Here is a 27977-nt window from a genome sequence, read left to right on the forward strand (position 1 = left end):
TATATAATCACAGTAATACGATGTTTAGTTAAACCTATTTGATGAGAGTAATATGATGAATAGTAAGAATAAATCACTTTCCCAATTCGAAACAAAAGAAGTAAAAGTTAATGTTTACTTTCTTCATTTAATGCAGAAACAATTTCAACTACAAAATAATAGCTAGAGGACCGCCAGCCATCCGGCGGACCATCCTGGGGTTCGTAAAGGTTAACAGTGCGCTGAACAAATTGAGAATACAAAAATACGACTAAGGATGGGGGCAGGGAGGTCGGGGTGGGGCGGGGAGTTATTATAATACATAAAAGCTCAAAGATTAAATTAAAAACAATGCAATAAATAAGAATTGGATTCTGTCGGGGAAGTGGGTGTGCGGCCCTTTCACTTTTTGAAGGGTGTGGCCGGGGGCGATCGATAGTTGACCAGGCCGCCGCCCGAATTGGGTTTTCGGGTCTTCAAACGGTTCTGGAGCGTCTGCAGCAGTCCGGCGAGCACGTCGTGGTTGGGGATCTTCTTGGCGAAGAGCAGGCGCTTCACGGAGTCGTCGTAGGTTAGCAGGGCCACCATGTTCTGGAGCAGGAAACACTGGCAGTACTCCAGCAGGCGATTGGCATTGTAAACCTAATGAAAGGGTAACGGGTTAGACACCCTATTAAGGAGAAGGTGCAGTTCGCATCCTACCTTAGCGTGAATGTACATGGCCACCACGTTGTCCACATCCACCATTTCCGAGCATCGTGCTTCCGTGTAGCGCAGCAGCCCCTCCAGCTGGAAGAAGCTGGCCGCAGCCATTAGCTCGAGTACATCTCCGTGGGCAACGTCCAAGGAGCTGCAGCCGCCGCAGTAGAGGAACTGCATCACCAGCTGGAAGATGTGGTAGCGGATGTCGTTGATCTGCACCGTGGGCGTCGAATTGGCCTCACTTAACTTAGAGCTCAGCATGCTCTGGAAGCGGGGCGAGGCAGTGACCAGGACAATCTTGTGTCCGTAAAAGATCTTTCCTTCCACTCTACAAAATACATTTTTCGGTTAGTTGGAAACGATTTTAATTTAAATCTAATTTACGATATAAAAAATCGAAAATTATTTGGGCCTTTTAACGCGGTTACACCCACCTAAAGGTCACATCGCTCAGCTCCGGGTTGTTGACGAACTTGGGGTCGATGCGAGATCCCTGGACGGGTTGCATGGGTGGTTGTTCCTTCACCGGAGGCAGTGTCTCCCAGCCGAAGCAGGTGGCGAAGATGTCCGCAAGCAGGAGAGTGGTGCCCTCGTTCTTGTTTCGGAAAATGTTGAACAGCAGGGGCAGGCACTCGCTCACAAACTGGGCACTGTAGTCGTCGGGACACACCTGGAGGAAGTCCTGGAGCAACTGGTCTATGACCGCATCCAGGCGCAAGTCGTGGGCAGCTGACAGGGCGTGCATCCAGCAGTGCAGAGTCCAGGGAACACCCAGTTTTCGCAGCTCAATGGTTATATCTGTAAGCCAGAAAGTGCAGAATGCTGTTAGTTAAATGGGAATACACAGTAATTGTTTATTTTCGGTTAACAATAAATCTCTCCTCAAAATACAAATAAGCGGACTGCTTGTAAACAAAACTCTTTCACCGTTTCGTATCTGGTTTGAAATTGTATTTTGACTAATTTTAATACAATCTGAAGCAGATCAAATGTATTAGAAAATCATTAAAGCTCGATTCATTTAATCGGTCATTGCTGTCTGCCTAATTTGAATTGCAAATGATTTCGCAACCAGCTTTCTTTCTGGTACGGGTAATGTTATTAACCAAACATATTTATGAAAATAGTATTGACATTTTTGTTGTTGCAGGAAGAACTCCTCTTTGCCAAAAACCAACTCCTTTTTGAATGAATCATTCTCTTTCTATTTGGAATTCACTTCCCTTCAATTTCGGGGTTTTATGTGTAACAGTTTTTAAATTATTAACTTATTATAAACTTAAATATGGTATTGTAAAGCTTTTGCTTATAAGTGGAGGGGGACTTAGAAAATTATGTAAAGTCAAAGAAAAATGTAACTTTAGTATTATCTAACCTTATTCATTCTTTCACCTTCACTCCCCTCCAAAGTCTACTTACCCAAGTGATTATTCTCGGCACTGTGGTACATGGCCTCCTGGAGTCGCTTGATCTGCGTCTTATTTAGAAGAGGCAGCAAATCCTCGTTGTTTCCACTGGCACTACCATTACTTGGTCCGCCAGAGGAGCCACCTGCTCCTCTCACACCACCCACATCGCCTTCGGCCAGCATCTCCTCAAGGGAGAGCACATCCCTAGTTCCGGGGGAAACAGGATGGGTGAGCAATTTACGAAGACATGACCGATGTCCATGGGCAGCTGCCACGGAAATGGCGCAAAAGCAGCCTTTCTGGGCAGATCCCGCAAAGCACAGTGAATCCTTCTGCTGCGTGGACAAAAAGGCGTTGGCGCCGTGGGCCAACAACAAGGCCACGATCTCCAAATTGCCTGTACCGGCAGCCAACTGAAGAGGGGTAAGCGTGCACTTCTCCTCGCTACTCCTGGCACCGCCTTCGACTTTTCCGCCTCTTTCTAAGAGGATCCTCAAGGCCACATAGTTGGCCCGGCTAGCTGCGAAGCAAAGAGCCGTCCAGTGTTGGGTATCCGCCTGAATGGCTGGGTGGCCAGCGCTTCCAGCAGGAGGCACCTCCACGTTCGGATCGCATCCGGCGTCCAGGAGGGCGTGCAGCGCCACCTCGTCATTCCGGATGCTGGCGATCATTAGAGCGGTTAGTCCGGCACTGTTTTGGGTATCGTAGCGAGTGGTTGGCGGTAGGAGCTGGGCAGCCTGGGCCAACAGTTCCGCCCGACCAGTCAGAAGAAGCTGCCGGAGGAGATCAAGTCAACATTGAGATTAAACTCCATCTCACAAAACTACTACTATTTCTAAGGTTATGTTCTCCCAATATCTCACCTTGAAGGCTACTCCGATGGTGGCACGTCTACCCAGTTCGGAGGTGTCCTCTCCGATTCCAATTCCAATCCCGCTGACCACCGGCGAACTGCAGCTGCTGCTTCCCGTTCCTGTCGAACTTGAAGTGGGAGGATTGTTGAAGTGAGTCTTTTTCGTAGGCAACTCCTCGTCATGGGCCACCGGTCTGATGGGACAGTCCACTCCTGGAAGCAGCAGTCTTGCAGCCTGCATCACGTCGTCCTTGTCGATCATCAGGGAACTCCGGTGCTCAGCATGAGCGGAGGCCACTCTCAGCCACTCGGCCAATGGGGGCAGCACCACATACGCCCTCTCGTAGCACAACTCTTGGACATGATGGCCCGCAGATGGAGCTCCAGCTCCCGGTGGAGCTGCCTGGGCCTGGCCAGAATTGCAGCCCGAAGCGGCGAGAAGTTCCGTGTGCTCCAGTTGAGAGCACCGCATAAAGTAGAAAAGAGCCGCCAGAGCGGATCCGGAAAGGGCGGCGGCTAATTGGAACTCCTGTTGGGTGCGCAGAGCTTTCTCTTTAAGCTCCCTGATACTTCCCACACAGGTGGCCAGGTGACCCCAAAAATCTCCGGAACTGAAAAACATTCAAAAGAACAAGATTTTAATTGTTAGTTTAGGTAAATAAATAATAATTATTTTACTTTTAAATTAAAGGATGCCTAAAGTTTCCAATTCCTTGTTTCTTTAAGGATGAGAAATTTTTGTTTTATAAAACAAAATTATTATTTAAGAAATTTAAATCCTATTGATAGATAGTCGCAGACCGGTTGATAAATTTCATTTTAATTTTAAAAGCAAGTAAATTAAATGAAGATGGAAATTGTGTTTGCTTTTCCGGTGGTCTTAAGACGGAAGGCAGCTTTCAACACCAATGAATTTAATAATTCACCCATATTTCCTTGGTCATTAATTTATTATTATTTCAACGCTAAAATCAAAGCTGAACGAAAACGCACGCCATAGGTACATGCGCGTCTCTTGGCTGGATTAATGGAGTAGACACAGCTAGATTAGACTCCAGCTAGTGCGAAAAGATTAAAATGACAAAGAGCATATGTTTATAAGGATTGAGGAATTAGTATTAACTATTTCGGATAACATTAATAGGGAGATTTAGAAACATATTTCAGATTATAGATTTTAACTTAAAGTGTATTTTCCAAGAATTCAAACAACTTTGAAGTTGGATCACATCGACTAGTCCTTGTCTGAATTTCTATTTATTTGACTAACTTCTTTTACATTTATTATACAAATTACTTCACCCTTTATACATATTTGAAAAGCAAATAGTATATACCTTATACTTTGATCCAAGGAACTGGCCCATCTGGGCACAGCCAACGCCCCACTGGCTACTCGCCCCGCGTTCAGATGGGCAAATGGTTGGAGTAGTCCCCACACTTCGCTGGAACTGGATAGATACGTTGCACATGTAATAAATAAATATTATTAATTAATATGTTATAAGGGTAACTTTACAGAAATATGAATTATCAAATGAAGCAGGCGAAGAAATTAGATGGAGATAGGAGATCAAAAAGCCGAAAAGCAATAAAATGAAGAGTTTGTACCTTATACTTTGATCCAAGGCGGCCGCTGTTGTTCCATTGCACTGCAAGGCTATCTCCTCTAGGAGATTTTCGATGCCCGCGCACAGATACACCGCAGCATATTCGTGGATGAACTTTCCCAGCCTGGCATCCGTCATCCAGCGGTAGAAGCGACCAACGGACAACTGAAGTCCCGCTCTGGCGGATTTGCTCTGCTTCAGGGCACTTTCCCCGGGAACCGCGAACATGGCTGCGGCTCTAAGGCACGCCTTTGTGCAGGAATCCGCCAGAGAGGAGCTGAGCACCACCCGTAGGGCTCCGGCCACCTCCTGTTTGGAGCATAGACCAACCCCCGCGGAGAATCGCTGGATTTCGCGGGCGATCCTCACCAGTGCCCGCTGCAGCAAATAGCCCAAGCGGGACACCGCCTCAACGGCTAGTTGCTCAGCCTTCTGCTGGCATCGGCCGTTTCTTAGAACCCTCAGGATGCACTGCTGACTCCAGGGCGGATGCTGTAGCTCCACCAGCCTGTTGTGCGAATCAACCCACACGAATTCATCGGCACTGGTGCTTGTAACCACAGTCTCCAAGGAGGAGTATCTGCCCAAACGGCGGGCGGGTTCCGAGCTCTCCGATCCAGCGCTCAAGCTGCTGTAGGTGCTGCTGCTAGTTTGGGACCGCAGTGTGAGCATGGCCAGCTTGATGTCCTCCAGCCCGGTTCCGCTCCAAGGAGCTTTTCCGGCTGGCATGATGCCACGATGTCGCCGGGAACGAGTGCTTCTGTTGGTCACTCCGGCAGCAAGGCGATCTTCGGGCAGCGGACCCAAAGTCATTCCACCTGCTGGCGATGAACTGTGGCCCCCTGTATCCGACATGCTGGCGTGTCCGGAGCTTCGGTTCTCGTCCGAGGAACTGTGGCACTCCTGCACCCGCTGCATTGCCCGGAACTGATCATGCTGGTGGGTCCTGGCTGGTGTGGGGTTCCCCGTTGTCGTGGGAATTCCCAGAGTGGGTCGGCTGGGCGAGACTTGGCTCTGGCCTAGACTCCCACTCAGCTGTGGTGGCTGCGATTTCACGGGCGTACTCTGCACGGTCAGCCGTGCGGGTCCTGCCACCGCGCGCTGTGGAATCACTGCCTTCGAGGCAGACACCGGTGACGGCATCTTACAGGACGAGCTCACCTGTCCGGCACTGAAGGTGGTCACCACCTTGTGGGGTATCCCCTTGTTTGGCTGCTGAGCCAGCTCCTTGAAGACTCGAGGAGCAGGAGTTGCCATTGCCACAGCCAAACCCTTCTGTGGCGTCAGGGGCGTCTGTGAGAGGGGTTGTTGGTGCTGCTGGTGAGGCGGCGATTGCAACTGTGGCGGGGGCACGGGTGGCAAGCCGGTCATCTGGCTGGGGGCCGGATGCTGGCCAAAGTTTGTAGGCAAGTTGCCAGTTGGTCTGGAAGAGAAGCAATACATTAGGTCATCTGCTGTCCATATATTAAATTTTATTATTATAATTATGTATAAAATATATTTATTACTAATTTGTTATTACGAAATATATTAATATTTATAAGCAAAACTAACTACAAAATTCTAAAACTTTGCAACATAAATATTTACATTTAGCTGTAGCTAAAATTCTAAAAGAAACTAAGTACTAGTGGCTAAACTTATACATTCAGAAGCTTTTAATATTAGAGATATCGTTTAAGTTCAAATTAAAATATTATTTTCGCCGTGACCCATTCTCAGCCCCATAAATGATGCAATTAATTTAAATTCTTTGGCAACAAAGGAATCCCAGCCAAAATAAACAAAAGCTTCGACTAACGGGCTGCTGAAGAAGATGTCACACTGCCGCTAATCTTAGTTCACACCAACTTCTGTCTTCTAGTTAGTCACGAGCCGAACTTGAAGGCAGTGGCACCTAATTAAGAGTAGTCGCAGTCGGAGAAAACGAGATAAATATGCAAAGATCGTACTAAGTCGAGTGTTTGTTTGCGAAACTTTGTAAAACATTAAGACTCCTTAAGGTATTTAAATATTTTAAAAAGGCAGAGTTTAGGAACATATTTAAGATTTGATAAATAAATCTATGGTATTAAATAATATTTTAAAATGAATAAAAACATCAAAATGTATACATCAAAAGAGAGCTAAGCTCATCTTGGTCTCCACTATTCTGCTGACTTTGTGATTATCATCTTCTAACTGGGTTGGCCAACAGTGAACACCAAATACAAAGCGATATTAAAAGCCAGTTACGATTTTTCATTTGCATGCGAAAAAGTCGCTTGTCTCCGGCTTCTTTGAATCTCCATTCTTTTTGTACAAAGTTATCATTCAGATTCTGCCCATCCCTTTGACAGTCTATGCTGTAACTTGAGCTCCGATTGACCCAAATTTTAAATGCTGAGATGGCTTTTTGTCTTTCTTGACAATGTATCTCGAATATTTAATACAGATCTTAAGAGCCTGAACGGGGTCTGTGCCAAATGCGATTTATGAGTGGAACTTTGAATTTCTTTGGGGTACTGTTAGTATGATCTAATTCTGAACTTGAAACTTGATTTGCCTTTGGGGTATCGAGCAATGACCTTTACCTTTCTGGTAAATAAAATGTATTTTCAATAACATTATTATGATACAAATTACCTATAAGCCAAAGCAATTTCAAAACTGTATGAGAGTTATTTATTCCACAAATCCTCTTGTCTTTAAAATGAAGACAACCTATCAATTATTCAAAGAAGTTGTATAATTTCCGAAAGAACTGATCCATATTAAAGAAGCGTATTTAACGGGCCTACGAATATATGTAAATTCAAGACAAATCTTTATGATCTTTGTCTTAACATTATGAGTTATAAAATCAAACATCTTCTCTAATGAAGAACTATAAAATAGACAAGTTTTACCTTCCGAGAAGCTTTCTAGTATAGGATTTCCTATTTTCTTTTCAAATTTCAAAGCTGGAAGATATCCCATTTCTATTCTTAATCCAATTAAATCTAATTTAATTAACTTTCTGATTTGCCGAACTGTAACTAAATTTTGATCTGGCGAATTGATGTCAATTCTGACATCTTCCCGACCTGGATTCGATTGCCTACGCCGAATCCTCTTTAATCCCAAATCACGTTCCTTTCCCTTTCCCCAATCGAGTGGCCACCCAATTCTACGCCCAGAAGAAATCCCTTTTCCACCAACTTTCACAAAAGAATGGCAGCAGTGCAATATAAATAGAAATGGAAAATGAGAAATGGAAAATGGAAAATGGGAATGAAAATGGGCAATGGGAATGAAGAATGAGGAAATAAATAATGGCGTATGATCTGAAGAGTTCCCAGTACCGTTTCGCGGCCCTCCGCCACTCCTGAACGTAGCTCCAGTCGCACGAATCCGTCTCCGCCTCATCTTGGCCAGGGTCGTCGCTATCATCATCCTCATTACCATCGTCATTATCACCGGCGGCTGCATCGGATTTCGTTGGACCCACGACGGCCAGAGTGGGTTTCGCCACCGTTTCCACCAGCGCACTGGCTCGCCGGTAATTGCCTTCAATTCTGATATTAATTACGCCATTCTGCACGCTCTCAATGTAGGGCGGCAGTTCGTCATCCGCTGGCGGGGCTGTCTCCGGTGCCGCCACCATCTTCTCCTGCTTCGCTGAGCCCTCCTCCTCCACAACGCTGGTCTTCAGTTTCTGGGACATCTCTTGCAGCAGCTGCGAGTGGAGTTCCTTGGGCGAGGGCAGTGGCGATTGCTGGCCCCGATTAATCGAGTCTCCGAAGTATATGACCACCTTGTGGTTGGGCTTCTTCGCCCTCGAAGAGTCTTCGTTGGCCCAGTCGGGCAGCTCTTCAATTGGCGTGGGCGACGGCGTTTGCGGGGGGCGTGGCACCGGCATCTGTTGGGCCAGCATCTCGCTGTTCCTCAGCGATTGCGGCTGGAAGTTCTTGAGGGAGATGCCCCGTCGTCGCAGGATGAAATTGTCATTCAGCATCCTGCTGAGCAAAGTGGGTCCGGCAGGTGACGCCTTCTTGCCACTGGGCTTGTAGCCACGCAACTCGCGACACAGGCTGCAGGTGCAATCTTTGGTGCAATACATCTTGCTTAGTTTGGCTTTGGTTTCATTTCAGATATATTACAGGCGAAAAGCCCTAGTTTTAGGGCCTTAATTTAGTTAATTTATAAAATTAGTGGCTTATTAGTTGTTATACTCTTTTTACCTATTTTGTTCCTTGACAAAAAAGGTAAAATAAAGTAATATTACTATTTATTTAATACGGTGTTTTAAGAATTTTTAGATAAAAATCGAAATTTTTCATTGTTTTCCTTTTGATAAATTTTTACAACTTTTCCACTCAAAGAATTGGTTTTTAAAATGTTGATACTTTTATTTCTTTTCATATTTTTCAATGGATTTTGGACAATTGGAATAATTTCTTTGAGCACTCCGCGTTTTCCATTTCACTGTCGCACTTGTAATAATAGCAATTATGCAAATTATAAATTGCCGTGGCTCTGGTGTTCATCCATCCGCGGCCGAGACTCCGAAAGTCGAGCATTTGAAAACTCGACCCGCCGAATATCCAAAACTCGCGGTACCGTTCGCTCTCGGCTGGAACTGAAGCTCGACTGAATTGGAAGCCCGGATTTGGCCCGAGCCCCAGCTGTGGCTACGCTGACGACGACGGCGACGCCGAAGTCGACTGCGCTGCCAAGTCATTCAGTCATTGTCGGCGGCGATATCTGTTTTTCCTCATTTTCACAGCGCGTTTTGGGCCTCTGGGCCCGGGGCTCCGGCCACCTTGCATGGAGGGTCTTCGGGTCTCCGGCTGTATCGGCTTGGGTAATTTTTCCATTTGCTTCTCAGCTGTGTGACCAAAACAATGGAGCTGCAACAACGACATCCAACAGCCGCCAGCCGCGCAGAAACAGCAACACCAACAGCAGCAGAAGGCAGCTTTTGAGGGCTCACTTTGAACGCCGTGCGATGTACTGGAGCAATATTAGTGAGTTTTCTTTTTCATTTTCCTCGCTGGCCTGTTGTTGCTGCAGTGATTTTCCAAAAGTCACTGCGATCGCCGGCAGTGATGCTCATCGGGGGAAATAATGGAAATTTGACAAATGCAGATTCTGCCTGTTACCTTTAAAAACTAAAGCTATTGGCCTTAAGTATTTTTCTTATTTTTAATCCGTTTTAAAATTCTGAATTTTTTAAAGTAGAGGAATATTTATATTGCAGTTTAAAAATCACACTTTTTAAAAGTTTAATCCAGTTTTAAGCCTTAAAATAATTCTGGGAAAATCACAAAATCAGTCTCACGTTGACGATTTTTGTTAAAAAACACAAAACCAGTTTATTTATATTTTTAGAATAAATAAATAAGCTTTATTTTGCTAATAGTTAAATTATATTTAATAGCTCTAAAATAAAGATAATTAATATTGCAAGGCTTAACAAAACTCAAAGACTTTTCTCATTACAATTTTAGATACTTTTAATTACCGCTTAACATTTTTCAAGGCTAGTATTTAGTTTAAATGTTTAAAGCACCCAAGACATGTTGATTTTAAGCTAATTGAAGCAGTTTTTGCTATCATAAGAGTATATGATATAGTGAAACCTCCCAGGCAGCTCTGATAAAGTGACTGGCCAAAGTGGCTGCGACTACCATCTCTGTCAGCGGGCCTTGCACTGAATTTAATTATGTATAACTGTTTGGCGGGGCCAAGGGAGCATAGCACCACCCAGCAGCACACGAAGGTTATACAATCTCGACACTTATCAGATCGTTTTGCCAGCTTCCTTCCAGCCCGGGATCGCCCGGTTCAAGCCCCATTCCCGGCTCCCAAGAGAGTGAGAGCAGCCGTGTTCTGAGCTTGGGCAGACGTGCGTAGGCTTCGAGATACATCTACAAGATACATCTCATGTGTGGAGCAAATAAATTGCCGAGCGTAACTTGCTTCTAATGATTTACACAAGCTCATTGGCTGACATAACGGTTTCTTGAGGTTAGCCTTTTGTTTTTCCGATATTAACTACTCCGAAGCAGAAGCTTCTCTTTTGTGGATCAAGAATGAAATGGGAAATGATAAATGCCCAAATAGGTGCGGTCCGAAACCGCAGACCCGAAAACCTCAATCCCAAATCCATACGCACGAAGCAATCGTAATTAGAAAGCCACGGTCCTCTGATCCATATACCCAGATCCCCGAAATGAAAATCGGGCATTGAAACGCCCACGAAATGCGGAAAACTGTCTGCTGCTCTAACTGTCTATCTTCTTCGGACCGATTATACAATAACTTTCTTCAGTAGCCGCCGGTTGTTTGGGTTTCTAAGCCAGGTGGATTATTAAAAAAATTACACCCTGAGCAATTTTCGCATTAAAAAGTTTAATTTACGGAAAAGTAATGACAGGCCATAAATACGCTTACACCCATTAGGCCGAGCTTCATACGCCGCACTCAAAAGACCTCCCAAAAATAAAAAACGAAACAGAAACAGAAACACAAAAACTACACCAAAAAGTTTAATGTAATATTCGCGTGTTTATAAAACAACTCGGCCAAGAGGAAAAAACGACTCAAAATGGGTGGAAAAACTGGACAAAGGCAATAAGTGCAACTCACCCGAAAGTAAAGAGAAGAAATGTGGTTAGCCCAACCCTTTAGTATCGGAGATATATCTACCATATGGGTTTAAGTGTGTCACCCGACTAATGAGGTTTGGGCAACTTTCGTTTTTCATGCCTGATGCCTGACAGTATTAGACAGGAAATGGTGTTCGGTTTTCGGCTCTAGATCGTAGATCATTAGAACCAGGTCTTCCAGCGAGATCATTAATAATCTTCAGCTGCCAAAAATATCAGCAAGTTATGGCATGGAAATGGAAGTCGAAGCAAGGTTAGCCTAATGTCTTAAGCCCCAAAGCGAACTGAGAGACTTTGCCCAAATACTTGCTTCACTTCGACGAATTTTCATTTCACTTATTTTCCCTGTAAGCCATGAAAGATTTACCAAAATGTGATTGACATGGATTGCCCAAGTAAAACTTCTTTCGGGCTGAGTCATGTTTTCTTTTGGGCCTGGGAACAGTGTGGATTTGTTACGAAATCTGAATGTGTAGGAAAGTTATTCGAGAGTTAAGAAACTTTTGGAAAATGTCAAGCTGTCAGTTAGCAATGAGAACTCTCCGAATGTGTGTATTTAACGAGAAACTCCAGAGCAGCCGTGAAGCCAAGGATACTAATGCCATATTCCCAGGGAAATCATACATTCTATCCCAATCAAGTCAAGTTAGTTTACACACCCCACCTGTGTGCCTTCCAAATGATATAGCCGGGACTCGACGTGGTATCCCGACACCATCAGTGACATGGCAATTGGCTGTAACTGTTATGAAACCCCAACATCTGACAAATTGCTACCTACTCCGAGTGCTATCGGCCCTATCATATCATCACATCTAGCTGATTAGAGTTTAATATGCTGCGACTACTGCGAGGCGTCCGCGGAGATTTCCGCATTCAACCACATCCCCATCGCCAATTGGAGAGGCTGCGAAGTGGCAGATGATGATGAGGCAGCTGATGAAGATGCAGCGGCGACTGGCTTTGCTTCCGTTTGAAGACACTATCTTCCTCGACGGCAGCTTCCACGGCTTAATTAGTCGCCTGTCTATCCAGGTCTATCAACAGGCTGCTCCATTCCGGCCACAGCTGACGCCTCCCCCAACAATCTCCCACACATTCGGCCCCGAATTTTCTCTGCTTTCAACTCTTGGCTTTCGCGGTTTTGGCCAGGGCGATTCTGTTTTGATGGCAACTACTTAGTTAGCTAAGTATATTTTGACAAACACCGCGGAGTATCTCACAGATACCTGTATCTCAATCTCCATCTGTATCTGTATCTGTATCTGTAACTGTGGCCGTAAAGAAAGTCGCGGTGAGGTAAAAAGGTAACAACATTTTCACTTGCCCCACGTCGCCGCATTATTTCTTGTGCCAGCTTTAATGCTGCGTTCGAAATACCTCCAAACTGAAGATGCGACGGCGATTGGGGCAAAAGGTACGATTCGGGCGGGGATCGAGGGAAAGACTTGGGTATGAGTAAGTGTATCAAGTTTGTTGCCCTCGCAGATGGCTCTGCCCTCCTCCTGGCCATTGTCATTGACTTTGTTGGCTACAAATTGCTGTTGCTTCTGCTGCTGCTGCTGGATTGCTGCCGCTGCTGCTGGCAATTGTGGCGAATTTTTCGTAAATTTTTCCTATTTCAGTTCGTTAGCTATTATTATTTTATTCCCCGTATTGTTGGGCCCAGCTAATTATTCACATTTTGCGATTTTCACTTTCGTTTGTTGTGTGAAATATTTCCAACTGTCATTTGTTTGTTGTTACTCGCATTTCAGACTTTTAATTGCCACAAAGAGAGAAGCGAGCCACAATAAAGTTTCGTAAATGCCAGTCATATTTCAGTTTCCTGGAGGGCGGCCAGATTTCGATCGGCAATTGTCTGGCTCCGCCGGCCGATTTCTCAATCGAGCTTGAACTTTGCGAGAAGACAGCTTAAACCTAAAACCTTCGGTCGCAGCCTCGCTTTTAAGCATCTGTATCTGAATTTGTAGGTCTAAACGTAGCTCTAGTCTCGTTTTAATTGAATTAGTCTTGTCTGACTGGGCCGGGCCCGCATTTAATAATTATTCATCTCTACCTGTGCTGGGGTCGTAAAGCAAGCCCCATCTACTTTTTGTGGCACACATCCGGAGCAATCTTCTTTGCCCCGCCTTCCGTCCCCCAGACCCTTCTCTACTAGAAGAACTGACATTAATATTTTCCAAATTAACCTTGACCGGCTTCACAATGCGAAAACGAATCGCAGACGGATCGTTCCCGTTGGCTCTCGCAAGGCGACCAAGAAGCCACGATCATTCGAAACAAACAAACAATTCATTATTATTTCCGAAAATCGTCTAGCGTCCGCTATTCTGCCCCTTCCACATACTTCCCATCCAACCTCTTCTCCACGTCGCCGTTTTTGTATCATTTCCGAAAAGAAGTTGGTCGCTTCGGCCCAGAATAGAAGTTTATTGTCCGTTCAGTCCGGCCCCTCTGACCTGTCCCCTTCGGGCTTTCCCCTCCCAAAGCCGCCTCACTTCACGCTTTTGTGCACAATTATGCATGCAAGTGTCCAACTCCAAAAATAGTTGCCATTGTGGTGGATCTTCCAGCGTCTCGACTGGCGCTTCGAAAGCCGGTATGAAATGAGAGCGTTAAGTATTTCAAATACTCCAGCGGAGCAAAGAATTTGTTCTTCTCGCAGATTTCTAAAAATAATCGTACACGTGTCATAATCACCAACATGGCCACTTACTGATTACTATCTGATTATTATCTACGTTAAGTCTTTTTGGGTTGTAGGCATTGGGTTAATATTTCTTTTCAAATTTTTATTTTTAAATAATAAAGTATCCTGTGTAATTCAACCCAACCAAACTGAGCTTGGGTCCTCCAGGAATGTTGATTTCTCTTTTATACGTCTTAACCTCTATTTGTATATTAAAATATTTTAGAGCCGCAATATTGGTTTTTTAATTTCTTAGTTTTACGTTAAAAGGGAAGGAAATCTGAAGACTTTGCATTTTCGTTTCACAAAAGCGCCCTCTGTCGCCACAATGGCATACTATCGGCGCTTCAGTAAGCCTACGGTAGATGGCTTGCCCTGTCAAATACGTGTATAATTCCCTAGTTTCGTAAACCAAACATAGATGTCGCTGAATACGAAGTTTAAGTTATTTTACTGCATGAACTCTCACAAGCAATTCAGTTCGATAATTTATATATAAAAAACCTTGATTTTTAACATTGTAAATTAAGTCGAAAATGTTAAATGTAAAAAGGCGACTATTGTCATAGCAGCAAGATAGTATTTTAGTAAAACAGACATTATTTATCGACTATCTAACTACTTAGAAGCCTCAAGTGAGCTGTTTTTTATAGCTAAGTTTATCATCAAAAGAGTACTGGGGCAACAGTAAACTTGACGTGAAAATAAGAAGATCAATCTAAAAAAAACCTATAAAAAACTTTAAAGTTTCATTTAAATACTACTACTTATACTAACTCCTCGATTTACTTCTGATCACTCTTCTGAACTTATTATCAAAAGATTACAAGATATAATTATCCAATTAATAAAAAGGGAACCGATTTGTTTACATTTAAATAACATTAATCACAGCCAGAAGAAGGCGTGTCAAGCATTTTTAATACATACTGAATAATAGCAAAAGAGAAACCCGAACACTATCTGGGCCCTAGGGGTCAGCATGCAGCTAAATGATTTAGAATAACAAATAATCCATATCAAGACTGAAGATCAGAGAATACCAAGCCATAATTTCCATACATGCATAAACTATATTCCATATTCCATACGGATTTGAAAAATCGAAAGACATAGGCAGCGAACTCACCTTCGCGGCTTCGGCCGCAATATCTCGTGGTTGGCATCAGTTATGCAAAGTGGGCTGAGGGCCCCGGCCAGATGTGCCACGCCCACGCGCTCCGTATCCCAGTTGTGCCGAGTGGGCATGCTGTCTGCGAGCGCGTCTGTGAGTCCGAGCGAGTGGCTACTTCTTCCCCGTCTTCCGTCTGAGCAACCAGTCAAAGTTCACAGTTCCAGCTGCTGCATTTTCCGGCTCTGCAATTGCAAAACAAACAAACGAACGATTCCATTAAATAATGCAGTGTGGGAATGAGGAGAGCATGGGAGTAGTTTGTATACAATTATAGAAGGGGATTAGTTGGCTGAGAGTATTGTTCAGTTTGGGTTGGTAAAATCTTCTTTATACACATGAATCTTAAATATCTATAAATATATTACTAAGCAGAGCGGTAACTCATTTAAATATTCGATATATACTAACTCAGGGTACTTATTTCTGCTTCCTTTTTCGTTTTTTCAATAGCATTGTCTATAATTTTCCCTTTTTATTCGCCTTAGGAAATGATTCTAGCTGACTAAATGGAATGAAGGCAGGGGCATCCCAGTGGACAGAGACGACGTCTAGCCAAATTAAAGAGCCCCAGTGCAATTAGTCGCCGTAGCAGTTGTCGTCGACGTCGTCGCCACTTCCTCTGCTCATAATAATTAACGCTGCCCCTTGCTGCAGAGAAAGCTCAAAGGTGGAGGAGGAGGTGCAGGAGGAGTCTCGGACCATTGCGTGTTCTGCGTCATTGGCATGGCAGGTTGATCGTCTGTTGATCGTCTTGCTAGTTGCCAGTTGCTCTAAAAATGGTCACCGGTCTGGTCTGGGCCAGAATCTGGATCTGAATCTGGAACTGAATCTCAGCCGTCCGACGACGTCGTCGGGCTGGTGGTGCCCAGTCTGATGGAACGACGTCGTCTGGCGCAGGTGTCGATCAAGAACTTTGGAGCCACATTGGCATGCAATCAATGCCGTTCGTTTTCATTTTGCTGGAAATGGTTTTTGCCGGCATAATGTCAGACATTTGTGCTTGCCATAAAAAAAGGAAAACATTTTCCCCCTGCAGCCGCTGGTTTTCTTATCGACCCGTTCGCAGAGAGGAAAAACACAAAACAGTTTCCCCCGAACTGCGTTTCTATGTTATTTTAGCTTTTCTATTGAACACTGAAAGCGATCTTATCGGAAGTGTCCAAGAGTCGTAATGGGAAGGGAAATGGGAGACTGCGATGCCGCTGATGATGACGGAGAGGATGCCATATAATAGTACAGGTATTCCAGCAGGTTCCCAGTAATCTGGAGTTATGATTCATATATGGCCGCGGCAACAAACTAGATGACTTTATTGGCTAGATTGTTGATTTGCCAAGGGAAATATTCGATGATTTGTAGTAGGAAAAGAGTTGGTTCCTTCTTGGCACAGAAACTAATAGATCGTCTAAGCCAGGCCATAAAGCACCATGGCCATTAAGTGAAAACAAGTTATTGGCACTGAAAGAGCTCTCGAATGAATCACCTTTGATCATCCCACATATTATATAAACCTCCCCCATATATCCGAGCGTGATAAATGAGGTTGAGCTTGAGCTTAAGCACTTCGACCGATCGATTTGACCTTGTTATATTGGCCCAACAACTTAAATAATTTCTGCGCTGCTTATCGACTTGTTTTTCGCTCTCTGCGGGACGCTATTCAAGCTTTCCTTGGCCAAACCTATTCGGATACGCCTGACTTAGGATTTACCCAGTTTATTTGCTGTGCAACCTCTTATCAGAATACAGACGAACGGGGTCATCTCGTAGCGCCCTCCTGCCCCGATCTGAGATTTCTTTTTAACCGTTCTCGGCTTTGTTAACTTTAACTTTTATGTCTTCGTTTCTGGCGGCGCATTAATTAACCCAGCCCTGGCCTGACACCCAATAATCGAGCATCGGGGAAAAATGTCGATTGATACCCATATAAATGGCAGCTAAACTGCCGCATTTTAAATGACATTAGTCGACTCCATTCTTCTGTTCTCAGTCAATCGGACTGCTGGCCGGCAGATTTATGGCCATGATGCTGTCTCTGGCGAGAAAGCGCTCTGATCCCGAAGAAGTCGTTGCAAATTGATATCACATAACCGAGTTTATGGCTCTCTAACCAACTGTCAAAGTATCCGATCAAGTTCTGATGCTCTTCGGATTGGAAGTAGTGTTTCCGATATCAAAGTGAGTTTTATATGAGTTTCAGGAAACAGGACTAAGATGGTCATCCATAATTTATTACTCGCCTTGTTTATAGCTTCCTGCGAGTCCAATAACAATTAAAATTCATTTTCATTTTATGAAATTGAAACCCATTCAGTCTTGGTTTCCGTTATAAATTATATCATAGAACATGACTTTGTCTGATATCCACACAAAAAGAGCACAAACTAAACTTAAGAAACTTACACCTTACTGAAACACTCACTTGTTAAACAGCTTTCGGTTTTGTATATGTGAAAGAAACTAGAAACTTATATTCATAAATATTACCTTCTTCCTACTTTCAAAAGGTTATATTTTCTAAGCCCTAATGTGTAAATATAAAATAGATTCATTTTCAACGGCAAACAAGTTATTTGCAAAGTGGAAATCTGATCAAAAGGTGTTGCCAGAAACGATGAAGAACATTCTTTGTTCCTCCAAACTATAACGAAATTCTTCTTCGCTAATCGAGTCTTAGCCATTTGGGAATTTTTTGTGGTGCCTCATGAGTAATTTCCATTCCACATTCCAAAGTGAAAGGCCAATCCGAGAGGCACACACACACACTGACGCGTAAAAAAGAGAGAAATAAGAAATTTCATAATTAATATGCCGCACAGGCGACTAACTGTTTGAAGTTTGCCCCTGGACATTAGCATGCAACAATGTGTGGGACACGTTGCAACACGGAATCCGAGGGCCAGTGTGAAGTATGATTCTAACTCTGATTCCCAACCCAAAGTCAGGTCAGGTGGCGTTGTATCGATTGTGACCACAGAGCTGACACTAATAGATGCGGCCTTCTACGCCCTTAACGGCTAATTTGCATAATAATGCGGAGCTCTGGGTCCGGGGATCCTACCGCGATTGTCGTCCCCATCTCTTCGACTCGCTCCATTCATTAATCATACACGAGATCCACGCTGAAAGTTCCAATAGTTTCTACCCCGTCTGGCCAACGTGCCCCGAAGTATAAGTTATTCGTATTTGGCTTTGGTTTGGCCCGCGGTCCGACTTGGTTTCCACTTATTACAAAGATTAATTGCACAGCTTATGCTAATCCATTGCCATTAGCCATTTATAGATAGTTGCGGTGGCAACTTGCCAGCAAAGAAACAAATAAGTCCAAACCAGAATTCCGGGGGAAACTAATGTGTGGCTGCGTTTGTTATCTAAACAATTTCATCGCTGAATTTATCACCAATTCCGTTGGCGTCTGGCATTCCTGGCTGGCTGGCTGACTGGCCTATGTGGCAAATAAAAGGTATCTGATTTCTGAGGCACTGCCTCCATTCGTTACTTTCCCCCTCCCGACGCCTCATTTTGGGGCATCTGCCCATTTCTTATTGGCCGGGGGCACAAGCGCGTGTTAAAATGGCCCAAACAAACAAATGCTCAATGATAACCGATCCCCAAATGATTTCATTCGACTCCATTCTCTCCCTCTGCGAGTGAGCCCCGTGAGGCAGCAAAAATTGAATCGTTTTGTAACTGATACTTGGCCGCCAGTCGGAATTTCTTCTGTTTCCATCTATCGAGTAGAAGGCAAACACTAAGCACATTTCGAGTGGCCCGCTGGCCTTTGGCTTCAATCTTCCTGGGAATGTGTGAACTGGAAATTCAAATATTTTATATGTAAATATCCAAGTTATCTGCCAGAAAAAGCCACATGTGTTTCAATCAGTCGTGGATTTAGTCGCTTCATTAAAAGTAATAGAGACCCACATATGATATGATAATATTTCTATCAAGCACTTTTGATTCTATTTGGAGAGCTACTTTAAGAACTTAAGATGTAAAATGATTCCTAGATAACTAAGGTGTTTTAGCCTAACCAACAACTATATTATGAATTAAAAACCTATTTTAAACGTTCAAACAATCAATTATATCCTTGTAGAAGCACCTTTCATCGCTACAACATCAATTAATTACACAATTTCGAGTAGAAAACCCCATCAAAGATCCATCTCAAACTACCTGATTCGGTCCAGATGCATTTGTGGCCCGAGGGCGGGATGCAGAACCTGTTGATCTCCATTTGACTTTGGAATTTCTTTTGGCAAGTACCCAAGGCCAATCCGGAGATCTTGTTGTGGCATCCGAAGAACTGTCGAGTGCCGTAATTATCTCCTCAGCTGCTGCCCTGCGTTCTGGATTTGATTGCATGTGGAAAATTTGGATTCATGTCAGAAGCAAGACACGAACGCCATTTTCGTCCACCATCTCTGGCTTATTTACCTTAATAAATTCAAAATTAAATTTTCTCTTAATTGCGAACGAGACGAGGTCGAAGTTGGGGCCCCGACCAGAACTTGATGGGCCGGAGAGAAAGTGATTTCTGGCGTGGCTGCTGCAGTGTCGGTCCGGAATTGGGTCACCTGGTTGATATTGGGTATTGGAGTTATGGCTCGGGTCTCTGGTCTCGACTTCTCGTGACTTCGGGCCCGGGACTGGGCCCTCGTCCATTGACATTTAAATTATTTGTTCGAAACGAAAAATTGCCACCGAACAGCGAAGAGTTCGGCGAAGTCGTTGTTGTTGCTGTCACGTGATGTCAGCAAGGGGCAAAATACCAATAAGCGGAGGAAAATAATAAAAACAATTTTTCATCTTAACTGACAGTGAAATAAAATACTCTCCTCTGGGCTTATGCAACCAGAGAGCCAAGAGCTCTGCGGCTTAATGGACAATTGGCTTAACGGGAGAACAAAGGCCACGCCCTGACCCCCATTCCAGCTCCCCTGCGCCCATTCTCTTCACCGAGTGACAGTGACAGCCCCAAGTGGGCCAAAAGCACTCACACTCACTCTCGCCTCCACCAACTGGTAATTAAAACAAGGCTCACTCTATTGCCAGAAGTCGAACTCTCCATCTTGCTATCTAACAAATGCGGACCTATGTCTATCTATCTCTCCCCCCTTGAGCCCCCTGACAAGTCTTTTCTTTGATGGCGACCCTATAAAACGGCCTCATAATGTATCAATAATGTCAGGCCACAGAATGTGGTCCGCCGATTGCTTTTGACTCGCTTGTCAGGTGTGTCGGCACGAGCGGCTTTTGTAGACCCCCTGAACCTCCGCATTACCCGGCTTCCCTCGTTCTGCACTACTCTCAGAGGCAGCTGTGCCTGGTCGTAGGTCTCTAAGCCTACTTTTTCCACTTGATTCGCCGATCTAAGCAATAAAAATGTACACATACCCTACGAATTAGTCGGCAATAGTCGAATTGTAGATAAAAGACTTATCTATTAATCATCACTGTTTCACTGAACAGAACTAAAAGAAGCCGTATCGATCCGTGCTTATATACTGTAAATGTATACTAATAGTATCATAAATCAATAACTTGTACATTATTCTAAGTTATTATAAGGTACTCAACTACTTTATCGACATATTTGATAACCCAAATACATTGAAACTTTCTAAAAACCTGCTGGAATCACAAAAGTCTGTATGTTAAATTCCAATTCTCTAAAAGGTTCCCAGAATTTGCGTGATTAAAAAAACATTAGTGTGTGGCATGTCAAAGATTCACATTTATAGTATGTTTCATAAAATATTGGATCTAAGATGCATCTAAGATCATTCATTCCATATTATTAGTAAATTGAAGCCAGGAGTTCCCTTAATAAATATTATTAATAAATAGCGTAGTATTATCAATCATTTCATATGGCCTTCAGTGATATTCAGTGACATGTAAATTTTTGTTAATCAGATTTGTTTAACCCATTCTATACCGCTTAAGTTAGTCTCTCGTCCCTCTCTGGTTTCATTTATTTTTCGTGAGTTCCATTCAGATCGTAAACAAAGCCTCAAAGGTGTCAAACGCCAAAGCTAAAGTCAATAAAAATAGTTTACCCATGGGTGAATATACATAAGCCCCTTGGAACTTGTACAAACACATCAGTATGCATATGTGTGCCCGTTTGTGATTGTGTGCTTGGCTATTTACGAGCTTGTTTGTTGTCCACTTTAAACCAGAACAAGGAAAAACTAGCAAAATGTATCTGTAAGATACACATATTTTCGGCTTATTGCCAAATGTTTTGTCAGAGGGGAGCTCCACAACCACACCACATAACCAATTCAGAAACCACAATCCGAACTGAAATTGGGTTGCGGCACAGAAATACAAGCCAAAAATGATCTTCCCATGCGGGTCTTTAACATAATTTCCACTCCAACCGCTGAAAACGCTCGCATTTGCATAGATACAATCCATATCGATAGGTATAGGTAGCTCTTTACTGGCGAATTTATTCAATATTTTTATGAACAGTTTAGCGCAAGAATGAACTCATTAGGTTTCCGTTTTTAGGTGTGGTAAGCTACTTGACTTCATTCTCGATAAGAATCGAAACGGTCCGAATTGTTGTGACAAAATAAACGTATTGGTGTTGAATAAAGTTTGAACAATAATTTAGTTACTATTCTATTTAAGCATCCTGCAAATTCACAGCTCACCTTTCAAAAATTCCAATTTATCTTAGCTTCCGTTTCGCAACGACTCTAGTAAATAATCCAAATCCAAGTCCGAACAGTTTTTCAATAAACACATTAGATACGATGATAAAACGGGGGGTTAAGCTCGACTTAACTGGCAGTGATTATTCAGTTAATTTGGTTTGCTAACTCAAACTTGGCACAGTGATCGCTTGACTCTAGCTATCTCGGCTCACTTTGGGAAATTGCTTGCGTGCAATTAATTAAACAAATTGCTTTACTTTCACCTACTGCTGAGTGGCGAGCAGCAATGGCAACAGAATCAACATTTGCATGGCATTTTTGCACTCTCACACACATTACTGGCACAACAACACGGACACACTCACACACGGCTGCAGTTATTTATATTTTCCTCGAATTCTTTTCTTTTTATTTTGGCAGGTTTTCGGCTAACAGGAAAATTGACTCTGCGGATGTATGCGAATGCGCTGCCTATATACCGAAAACCACTTTTCGCGCATATTACACGGCCAGGCTCAATCGGAGAATCGGAGAATCGCAGCGGGAGAGGCGAGGGAACGCAGTCCCATACTGAGACAAAAACAAGCAACCAACGAACCAACCGATCGCAGGAGAATCGTTCTGCACGGCGAAAAGTCAAAAACACAACTGAAACTTCTTTGGGGGAAAAGTATTTTTACAGAGCAACGATCCAGCGATCCAACCATCCAACGATCCACCGAAGGCACGCGCAATAGACGAGGTCTTGGACTCGGACTCAACAGGTCTGCGTGGATTGTCTCTCTCTTTGTCTCTCTCGGTAGCTGGGAGAGGCAGCCACTTTGAGTGAGTATCTCAAACCTGTTGATCTTGTTTTGGTTTTTTGGCCCTGGTTACATGACGACTGCTGCGACTGCCGACTCCTTCGGCCAGTTCGTGTCCTAAGTCTTTTGTTTTGCGCGCATGGACTGCAAATGCCCGGCCATTATTATCTATGAGTTATTTACGCTCGGCGATTTTGTACTTTTTGTGGACTATGCTCTTGTTATGGCCGAACCGAAGCTCGTGGGCTTGGCACACGCTGGCCCCCGAATCGCAACTGTGGAGCTCGGGCCATAGGAATTTCCATGGCGTCGACAGGTTTGGTCCTCTCCTCCTTCCGCCTGCCTCCTGCCTCCCGCCTCCCGCCTTCCACACTCTACTTCCCCCTGCAATTTGCACTGCTCGATGCTGGCTTCTGTGTTTCCCCAAATGGCCAAGGAGCGTAGGAGTCGCTAATGGTTCAATGACCAGCAAGGAGCTGGGTGTGAAGCCCAGTCGCACTAATCACTGAAACTGCCAGTGAAACGACCTTGTGTGAGTGTATCTTTGAGGCCTGCCTGCCGCGCAAACGTCACAGTTTACTTCGGAATTTATGGCCCAAACTGGGCCCTAAGTTCGGTTTAGTGTGCCATTGTTCTGGTCGGTCCGCCTCACATCTCCCAAAACAATCGACAAAATAAGAACGCCGCCAAATGGCAAACCAGTCGGCCGTCGGACGCAGAGGCTATCCTGCCAATGCTCCAAACGCACCGCCATCTGAGGTCCCATCCACTTGACCAGGCGAAAAACGAGCGGCCAACTGGTTGCATCTTTGCTGCCAAGCATGCGCCAAAGAATTTCGCCAGCGATTTTCGGAATGTCTACAATGCCAGAGTGTGCAAGGAAAAACATCAACAAAAAATCGCCAAGGAATGAAAACAAAAACACGGAAAGACTGGTCCGCCAAAAGGCGCGATGAGTGGGGCGTGTGTCCACTTTCTGATATGTTCTTAAACGGCTGAGCTTTCAGATTATAATATTACATACATTCAGGACCTAAGTTTATACGGAATTTGCAATAATTTTGAATAACATTTAATAAAACTGTCTTAAGAAATAACTCTTTTCTACAGTTAACGCTTTAAGGAAACATTAAATTCAGTATGAACTTGAAGGCTCTGCCTTCTCCAATTGTTTTTCAGCTTCCGCAGCTAACAAATTCCAAATATTATCTTTATTTCAAGCAGATTCTCATCGTTCGCAAGCAACAGCCGTTTAACAGTTTGCTTTACCATAGCCATTTGAACGGTATTCGAAAAGATAATATAATCTTAGCCCTGTCTGCGTAAGGACCTCTCAGATGATATCTGGAACCGATAAGCGGACCACACTTGAGGGATTATTATCGGTCAGGGGCAAGGACGTGTCTCTGGATGGGATGTGACTGGTGTTGTGACAGCCGCACCGTCCCTCGATGGGCTCTTTGTTGTTGGGGTATAAATCAACAAGAGACTCGCAACTCAGAAACGCAACAGAGCCGCAGCCTCAGGTAGCCGAAGACGACATAAAATTCCACACGTCCACCGCTGAGCTCAATTAGTGCAGTCGCCTTGGTTCTTTGTGTGTTGCATTCTTTGCATGCCAAGGTGGCATTTGATTGATAATTTCGTTACGCCCCGAACATGGCCCACAAAAATCACAGAAAGAGACAAAAACAGAACATGAAAAGCAAAAAATAAAAAATATTTCATTTAATAGGTGTGGGTTCTCAAAAGCCAAGATTTATGACGTGTTCAGGCTGCCTCTTCGATCGTTACACCGAGCACCGAACTCCACTGGCCGATGCAAAGTGCCCGCATCAGATTGGGAGATTAGGAACGACGATGGGACATATTTTCGAAATGTAAAACATATTTGGGGTTTTGGAAGCAATAAACTTAACGGGAAAATAAGTTACTCCATGGACTTCTAAAACTAACATGGAATTGGGGAAAATATTCACGGTTTGGAAAATCAAATTACATCCAAGCAATAAAACCTTGCTTATTTTTAAGATTAAAACGTATTTGTATATATATTTAATATTTTCAAAATGGTAAAATTTGTAATATTATGATTAGTCATAAGAGGGCAATTGGCGTATATCATTTATTGGCAACTACATTGGATCTACTTGAGTGCCCCTAGATACGGCACCTACATGTATAGGCAAAACGTTGGCTTTTAAAATTTGAGTAGTTAAATTTGAATTTAAAATTCTTCATCTAGGCATAAGTAATGCATAATATAATAATTGGTATTTAATTGGTTAACTACGAGCTACATACAATTTGGGCAAGAGCAAATACTAGTGTAAAATTTGTAGATCATTCCTATATTTGATTTTGGTTAAGAGTAAAATTTGTATGTATCTCATGAATATCACTGAACAGCGACCCAACTCGAATGCTTTTGGAGCGGCAATGTGGAAGATCCCTCAATCCTATAGAGTCCAGGCCCTAGACTTCAAGTTTCAGCTTGCCGTACTTCTGAAACTTGCTGAGAAACTCGTCTCATTTTTTCACTCCGACGTACGTTGTGCTCTTTCCGGTCTTGCGCAGCTGTTCCAATAGCTCGTCGGATGACAAGTTCGACGTCACGCTCACCGTCCGATCCTCCAAGTTAATGTTGACTTTCTCGACCCTATCTGCGGAATTCAAGACAGATATTAGTTGGTAACCACGACGGGAAAGCAAATCGCTACTGATAAGCGATAATTGGAACAACTTCTCAGTACAATGCAAATTATGGGCGAATTTATCATTTTGTAATTCATTATTTTCAGGGCTTCATTTCAAATCGATTATTAAATCTATAGTAAACAGATTTCATAAGCAACTTATCTTATTTGCTGTTAAAAAGATGTTAGCAAGTATTTCCTAGTGTAACATAACGCTAATCTTTATTTTTTTTTATTTATGATAGTCGTACAAAGCCAAATCAAATTAAAATTTGTTTGGTTAATTCACTTTCAGGAACTGCGGTTAGAACGGTCTGTTGTATATATGTTATCGGGGAATTTATCAAAAGTTCTTATTATAGTCATTATTCGTTGTTATAATGAAAGATCTTAAAAGAAAATTTAAAGAGTTCTTGAATATAACTTTTTGACTCATTTCGTAAGCCTTTTTAAAAAAATGAAATCCTTTATTTTACATATTAGGATTAAAAAAACAATTTAGAAACAAATACATATGTATGTTGGGCCACAATGACTTTAAATAAGTTCACCCGCATATGTAAGATTATACATATGTACATATGTATGTAGTAACTGCCGATAAGATGGTATTAACTTAATACCGGAGACTAATATCACTACATACCTCCCAGTTTGCCCAAAACACGTTCTACGGCGCTGGCACATCCGCCACAGGTCATTTCCACCTTGAATTCGTGCACCTGCGGAAAGCGCGAAAACCGAGAAAGTGGAGCATTAAAAATTTAAAACGTCTGAATCGATTTTAGACATTATCAAGGAGTTGGTACCCACTGGCATCCTGCTGCTGCTGCTGCTGTGACTCGTCGAGTCGGTCGTACGCTTGTAAACTTGCGGTAGGTTAAACAGCTTGGCGGCTTTCGACGATACTCTCAGACGTGGCAGAGACAAACACCTTTCCTTTTTACAGAAATTATTACAGATATTCCTATTTTATATTTGGCTTTCCAGAGTGACCGCGCTTGGCTGCTTCTAAAATACAGCACGAAGACAACCGCCAATTATAGCACAAATTAGTATCGACTCTATTGATAACTTTGCTAAAAGTTTAGCGGTGATACAACCCATTTTGTGCTGCCAATGGATGAAAAGTGATGCCCATAAAACCGATTACCGGTTAATTTGGAATAGCATTTGAATATACAGTATTTGGAATCAAGAATTGGGGAATTAAAAAAGCAATTGCAGACAATAGCCGTAAAAAACAGTACGGAGAATTATAACCTCTCACTTTATGAATAACAGAAACCACAAAGTAAAAACTAATTAATTAAAAACAAATATCAATAAAATGTTGGTAAAATAATATTTTCCAAGGGTGCCAAACAAGTTAATTACTAAGCCGAAAGATAACACCTCGGTTTACATTAAATTTCGCAAGTGTTGGGTGCGCTCCTCTTTTCACTCCTTGGGGACCTTTTTCCTAGCTCCGCGATCTGAAAATGATCCAACTATACCCGCTTGGGGCAGGCGCCAAACCGATAGACTACCTGGTGGTCGTATAGCTGCCCGGGATTCAGAACGATCGAAGGAAAGTCGCAGTGGTTCATGGCGTCCGGATACTTCTGGGTCTGTATGCAGAAGGCTCCCTGGCGGACATAGTGTGCCCCGTCCTTGCCCACGTTCGGGATGTCCCCGCAGTCCTCATCCGGCAAGTTATTGGCCGTGCTGAACTGCAGGCCCGGCTGGTTGGTGTGGACCTCCATGAACCGTCCGCTGCAGGGATGCACCACCCGGGCGACCAACTGCACCCGATTGGGCGGGGCGTCCACGCAGAAGTTGTTGTCGAAGCCGCCCAGAGGGCAAGAGGCCACCATATTAAGCCGCTTGCCCAGACTTACCAAACTGGAGAAGTCGTAGGGAGTGGTGCGCACACGCATTAACTTTCCAGTGGGCAAGAGCTCCTGGTCCACGTCCACGATCTTCTGTGCCTTGATCATCAGCATGTGCTGGTATAAAGCATCTCTCCCCGCCCCCTGTCCGGCCAAGTTAAAGTAGGTGTGATTCGAGATATTCACCGCCGTAGTGGCCTTCGTCCGCGCCTCGATCCGCATTCCAAAGCAGCCAGTTTCATTTAGTGAAAAGTTAATATTAGTTGTAAGTTCGCCCGGATAGCCCTCGTGTCCGTCCGGTGAAATGTGCTGCAGGGTAACCCCGTCCTTGTGCACACCCACCACGTCCCAGATGACGCTGTCGAAGCCCACGAATCCGCCGTGCATGTGGTACCGATCCCGAACATTCCGGCTCACATTCACCTCCTTGCCGCAAAGCTTGAAGCGCCCGTGGGCTGTGCGATTAGCCACTCGGCCGATAGTGGATCCGAAGTAATTCGGCTGGTTCCGGTAGTACCCAGCCACGTCGTCGTAGCCCAAGCACACATCCTCCAACTTACCGTTGAAGTCAGGCACCTTCAGCGACTGAATAGTGGCGCCCATCGTCAGGATGGACACCGACATACCGCGCTCCGTGCTCAGCGTGAAACGCCGGATCCGATCCGTCTTCTGTGTTATCGGATTAACGGCGATGCCGAACATGTCCTCGATCACACGCACCATTCTGTCGTGGCTGCAGGTGTCCCAGAAATTTGGAGATTTGACAATTACCTAAAGGGGGATAACTAAAATTTCGACTGCGATGCTCTGCCGACAGATTTTGTGAATTAATAAGCAGACAGCTATACTGCCATGTCCAAGCCCACTGTGGTTGTGATTTAA

General features: G+C 43.8%; 3 protein-coding genes across 4 annotated transcripts; all 3 read right to left on the reverse strand.

Annotated features, from left to right (window-relative positions):
- Positions 1 to 107: 107 nt before the first annotated feature.
- Positions 108 to 22383, reverse strand: LOC108108805 (ankyrin repeat and BTB/POZ domain-containing protein 2). Of its 2 annotated transcripts, XM_017216989.2 has the most exons (9): positions 21723 to 22383; positions 15007 to 15233; positions 4555 to 5976; positions 4281 to 4394; positions 2954 to 3554; positions 2101 to 2863; positions 1116 to 1479; positions 682 to 1009; positions 108 to 621 (listed from the first exon to the last, which is right to left on the reverse strand). In XM_017216989.2, the coding sequence occupies exons 2-9, from the start codon at positions 15123 to 15125 to the stop codon at positions 382 to 384; spliced, it is 3951 nt and encodes a 1316-aa protein (XP_017072478.2). In that variant the 5' UTR covers positions 15126 to 15233; positions 21723 to 22383; the 3' UTR covers positions 108 to 381. The 2 variants fall into 2 exon arrangements, with proteins under 2 accessions (XP_017072478.2, XP_017072477.2); XM_017216988.2 differs by lacking the exons at positions 15007 to 15233; positions 21723 to 22383 and adding an exon at positions 7877 to 8830.
- Positions 22384 to 24639: 2256 nt separating this feature from the next.
- Positions 24640 to 26241, reverse strand: LOC108108678 (copper transport protein ATOX1). The gene is made up of 3 exons (XM_017216783.2): positions 26038 to 26241; positions 25871 to 25946; positions 24640 to 25191 (listed from the first exon to the last, which is right to left on the reverse strand). The coding sequence occupies exons 1-3, from the start codon at positions 26041 to 26043 to the stop codon at positions 25058 to 25060; spliced, it is 216 nt and encodes a 71-aa protein (XP_017072272.1). The 5' UTR covers positions 26044 to 26241; the 3' UTR covers positions 24640 to 25057.
- A 309-nt stretch (positions 26242 to 26550) lies between these two features.
- Positions 26551 to 27972, reverse strand: LOC108108803 (galactose mutarotase). Its single transcript, XM_017216985.2, has one exon. It carries the CDS (start codon positions 27816 to 27818, stop codon positions 26715 to 26717), a length of 1104 nt encoding a protein of 367 aa, XP_017072474.1. The 5' UTR covers positions 27819 to 27972; the 3' UTR covers positions 26551 to 26714.
- Between the last annotated feature and the right edge of the window lie 5 nt (positions 27973 to 27977).

This window comes from Drosophila eugracilis, unplaced genomic scaffold (genome assembly GCF_018153835.1).
Source record: "Drosophila eugracilis isolate 14026-0451.02 unplaced genomic scaffold, ASM1815383v1 contig_2154, whole genome shotgun sequence".
Lineage (NCBI taxonomy): Eukaryota > Metazoa > Arthropoda > Insecta > Diptera > Drosophilidae > Drosophila > Drosophila eugracilis.

What these genes read in the sequence shown, in the direction of transcription:
- LOC108108678 (XM_017216783.2), bottom strand. An exon ending in TGTTTTGGGCAAACTGGGAG is followed by an intron (nt 25,192 to 25,870) that starts GTATGTAGTGAT and finishes TGAATTCCGCAG; the next exon opens with ATAGGGTCGAGAAAGTCAAC.
- LOC108108803 (XM_017216985.2), bottom strand. Translation starts at nt 27,818, where the DNA reads ATGGTGCGTGTGATCGAGGACATGTTCGGCATCGCCGTTAATCCGATA.
- LOC108108805 (XM_017216988.2), bottom strand. Translation starts at nt 8,634, where the DNA reads ATGTATTGCACCAAAGATTGCACCTGCAGCCTGTGTCGCGAGTTGCGT. An exon ending in TCCTTGGATCAAAGTATAAG is followed by an intron (nt 3,555 to 4,280) that starts GTATATACTATT and finishes AATGTTTTTCAG; the next exon opens with TTCCGGAGATTTTTGGGGTC. An exon ending in CTGAGCGATGTGACCTTTAG is followed by an intron (nt 1,010 to 1,115) that starts GTGGGTGTAACC and finishes TGTATTTTGTAG; the next exon opens with AGTGGAAGGAAAGATCTTTT.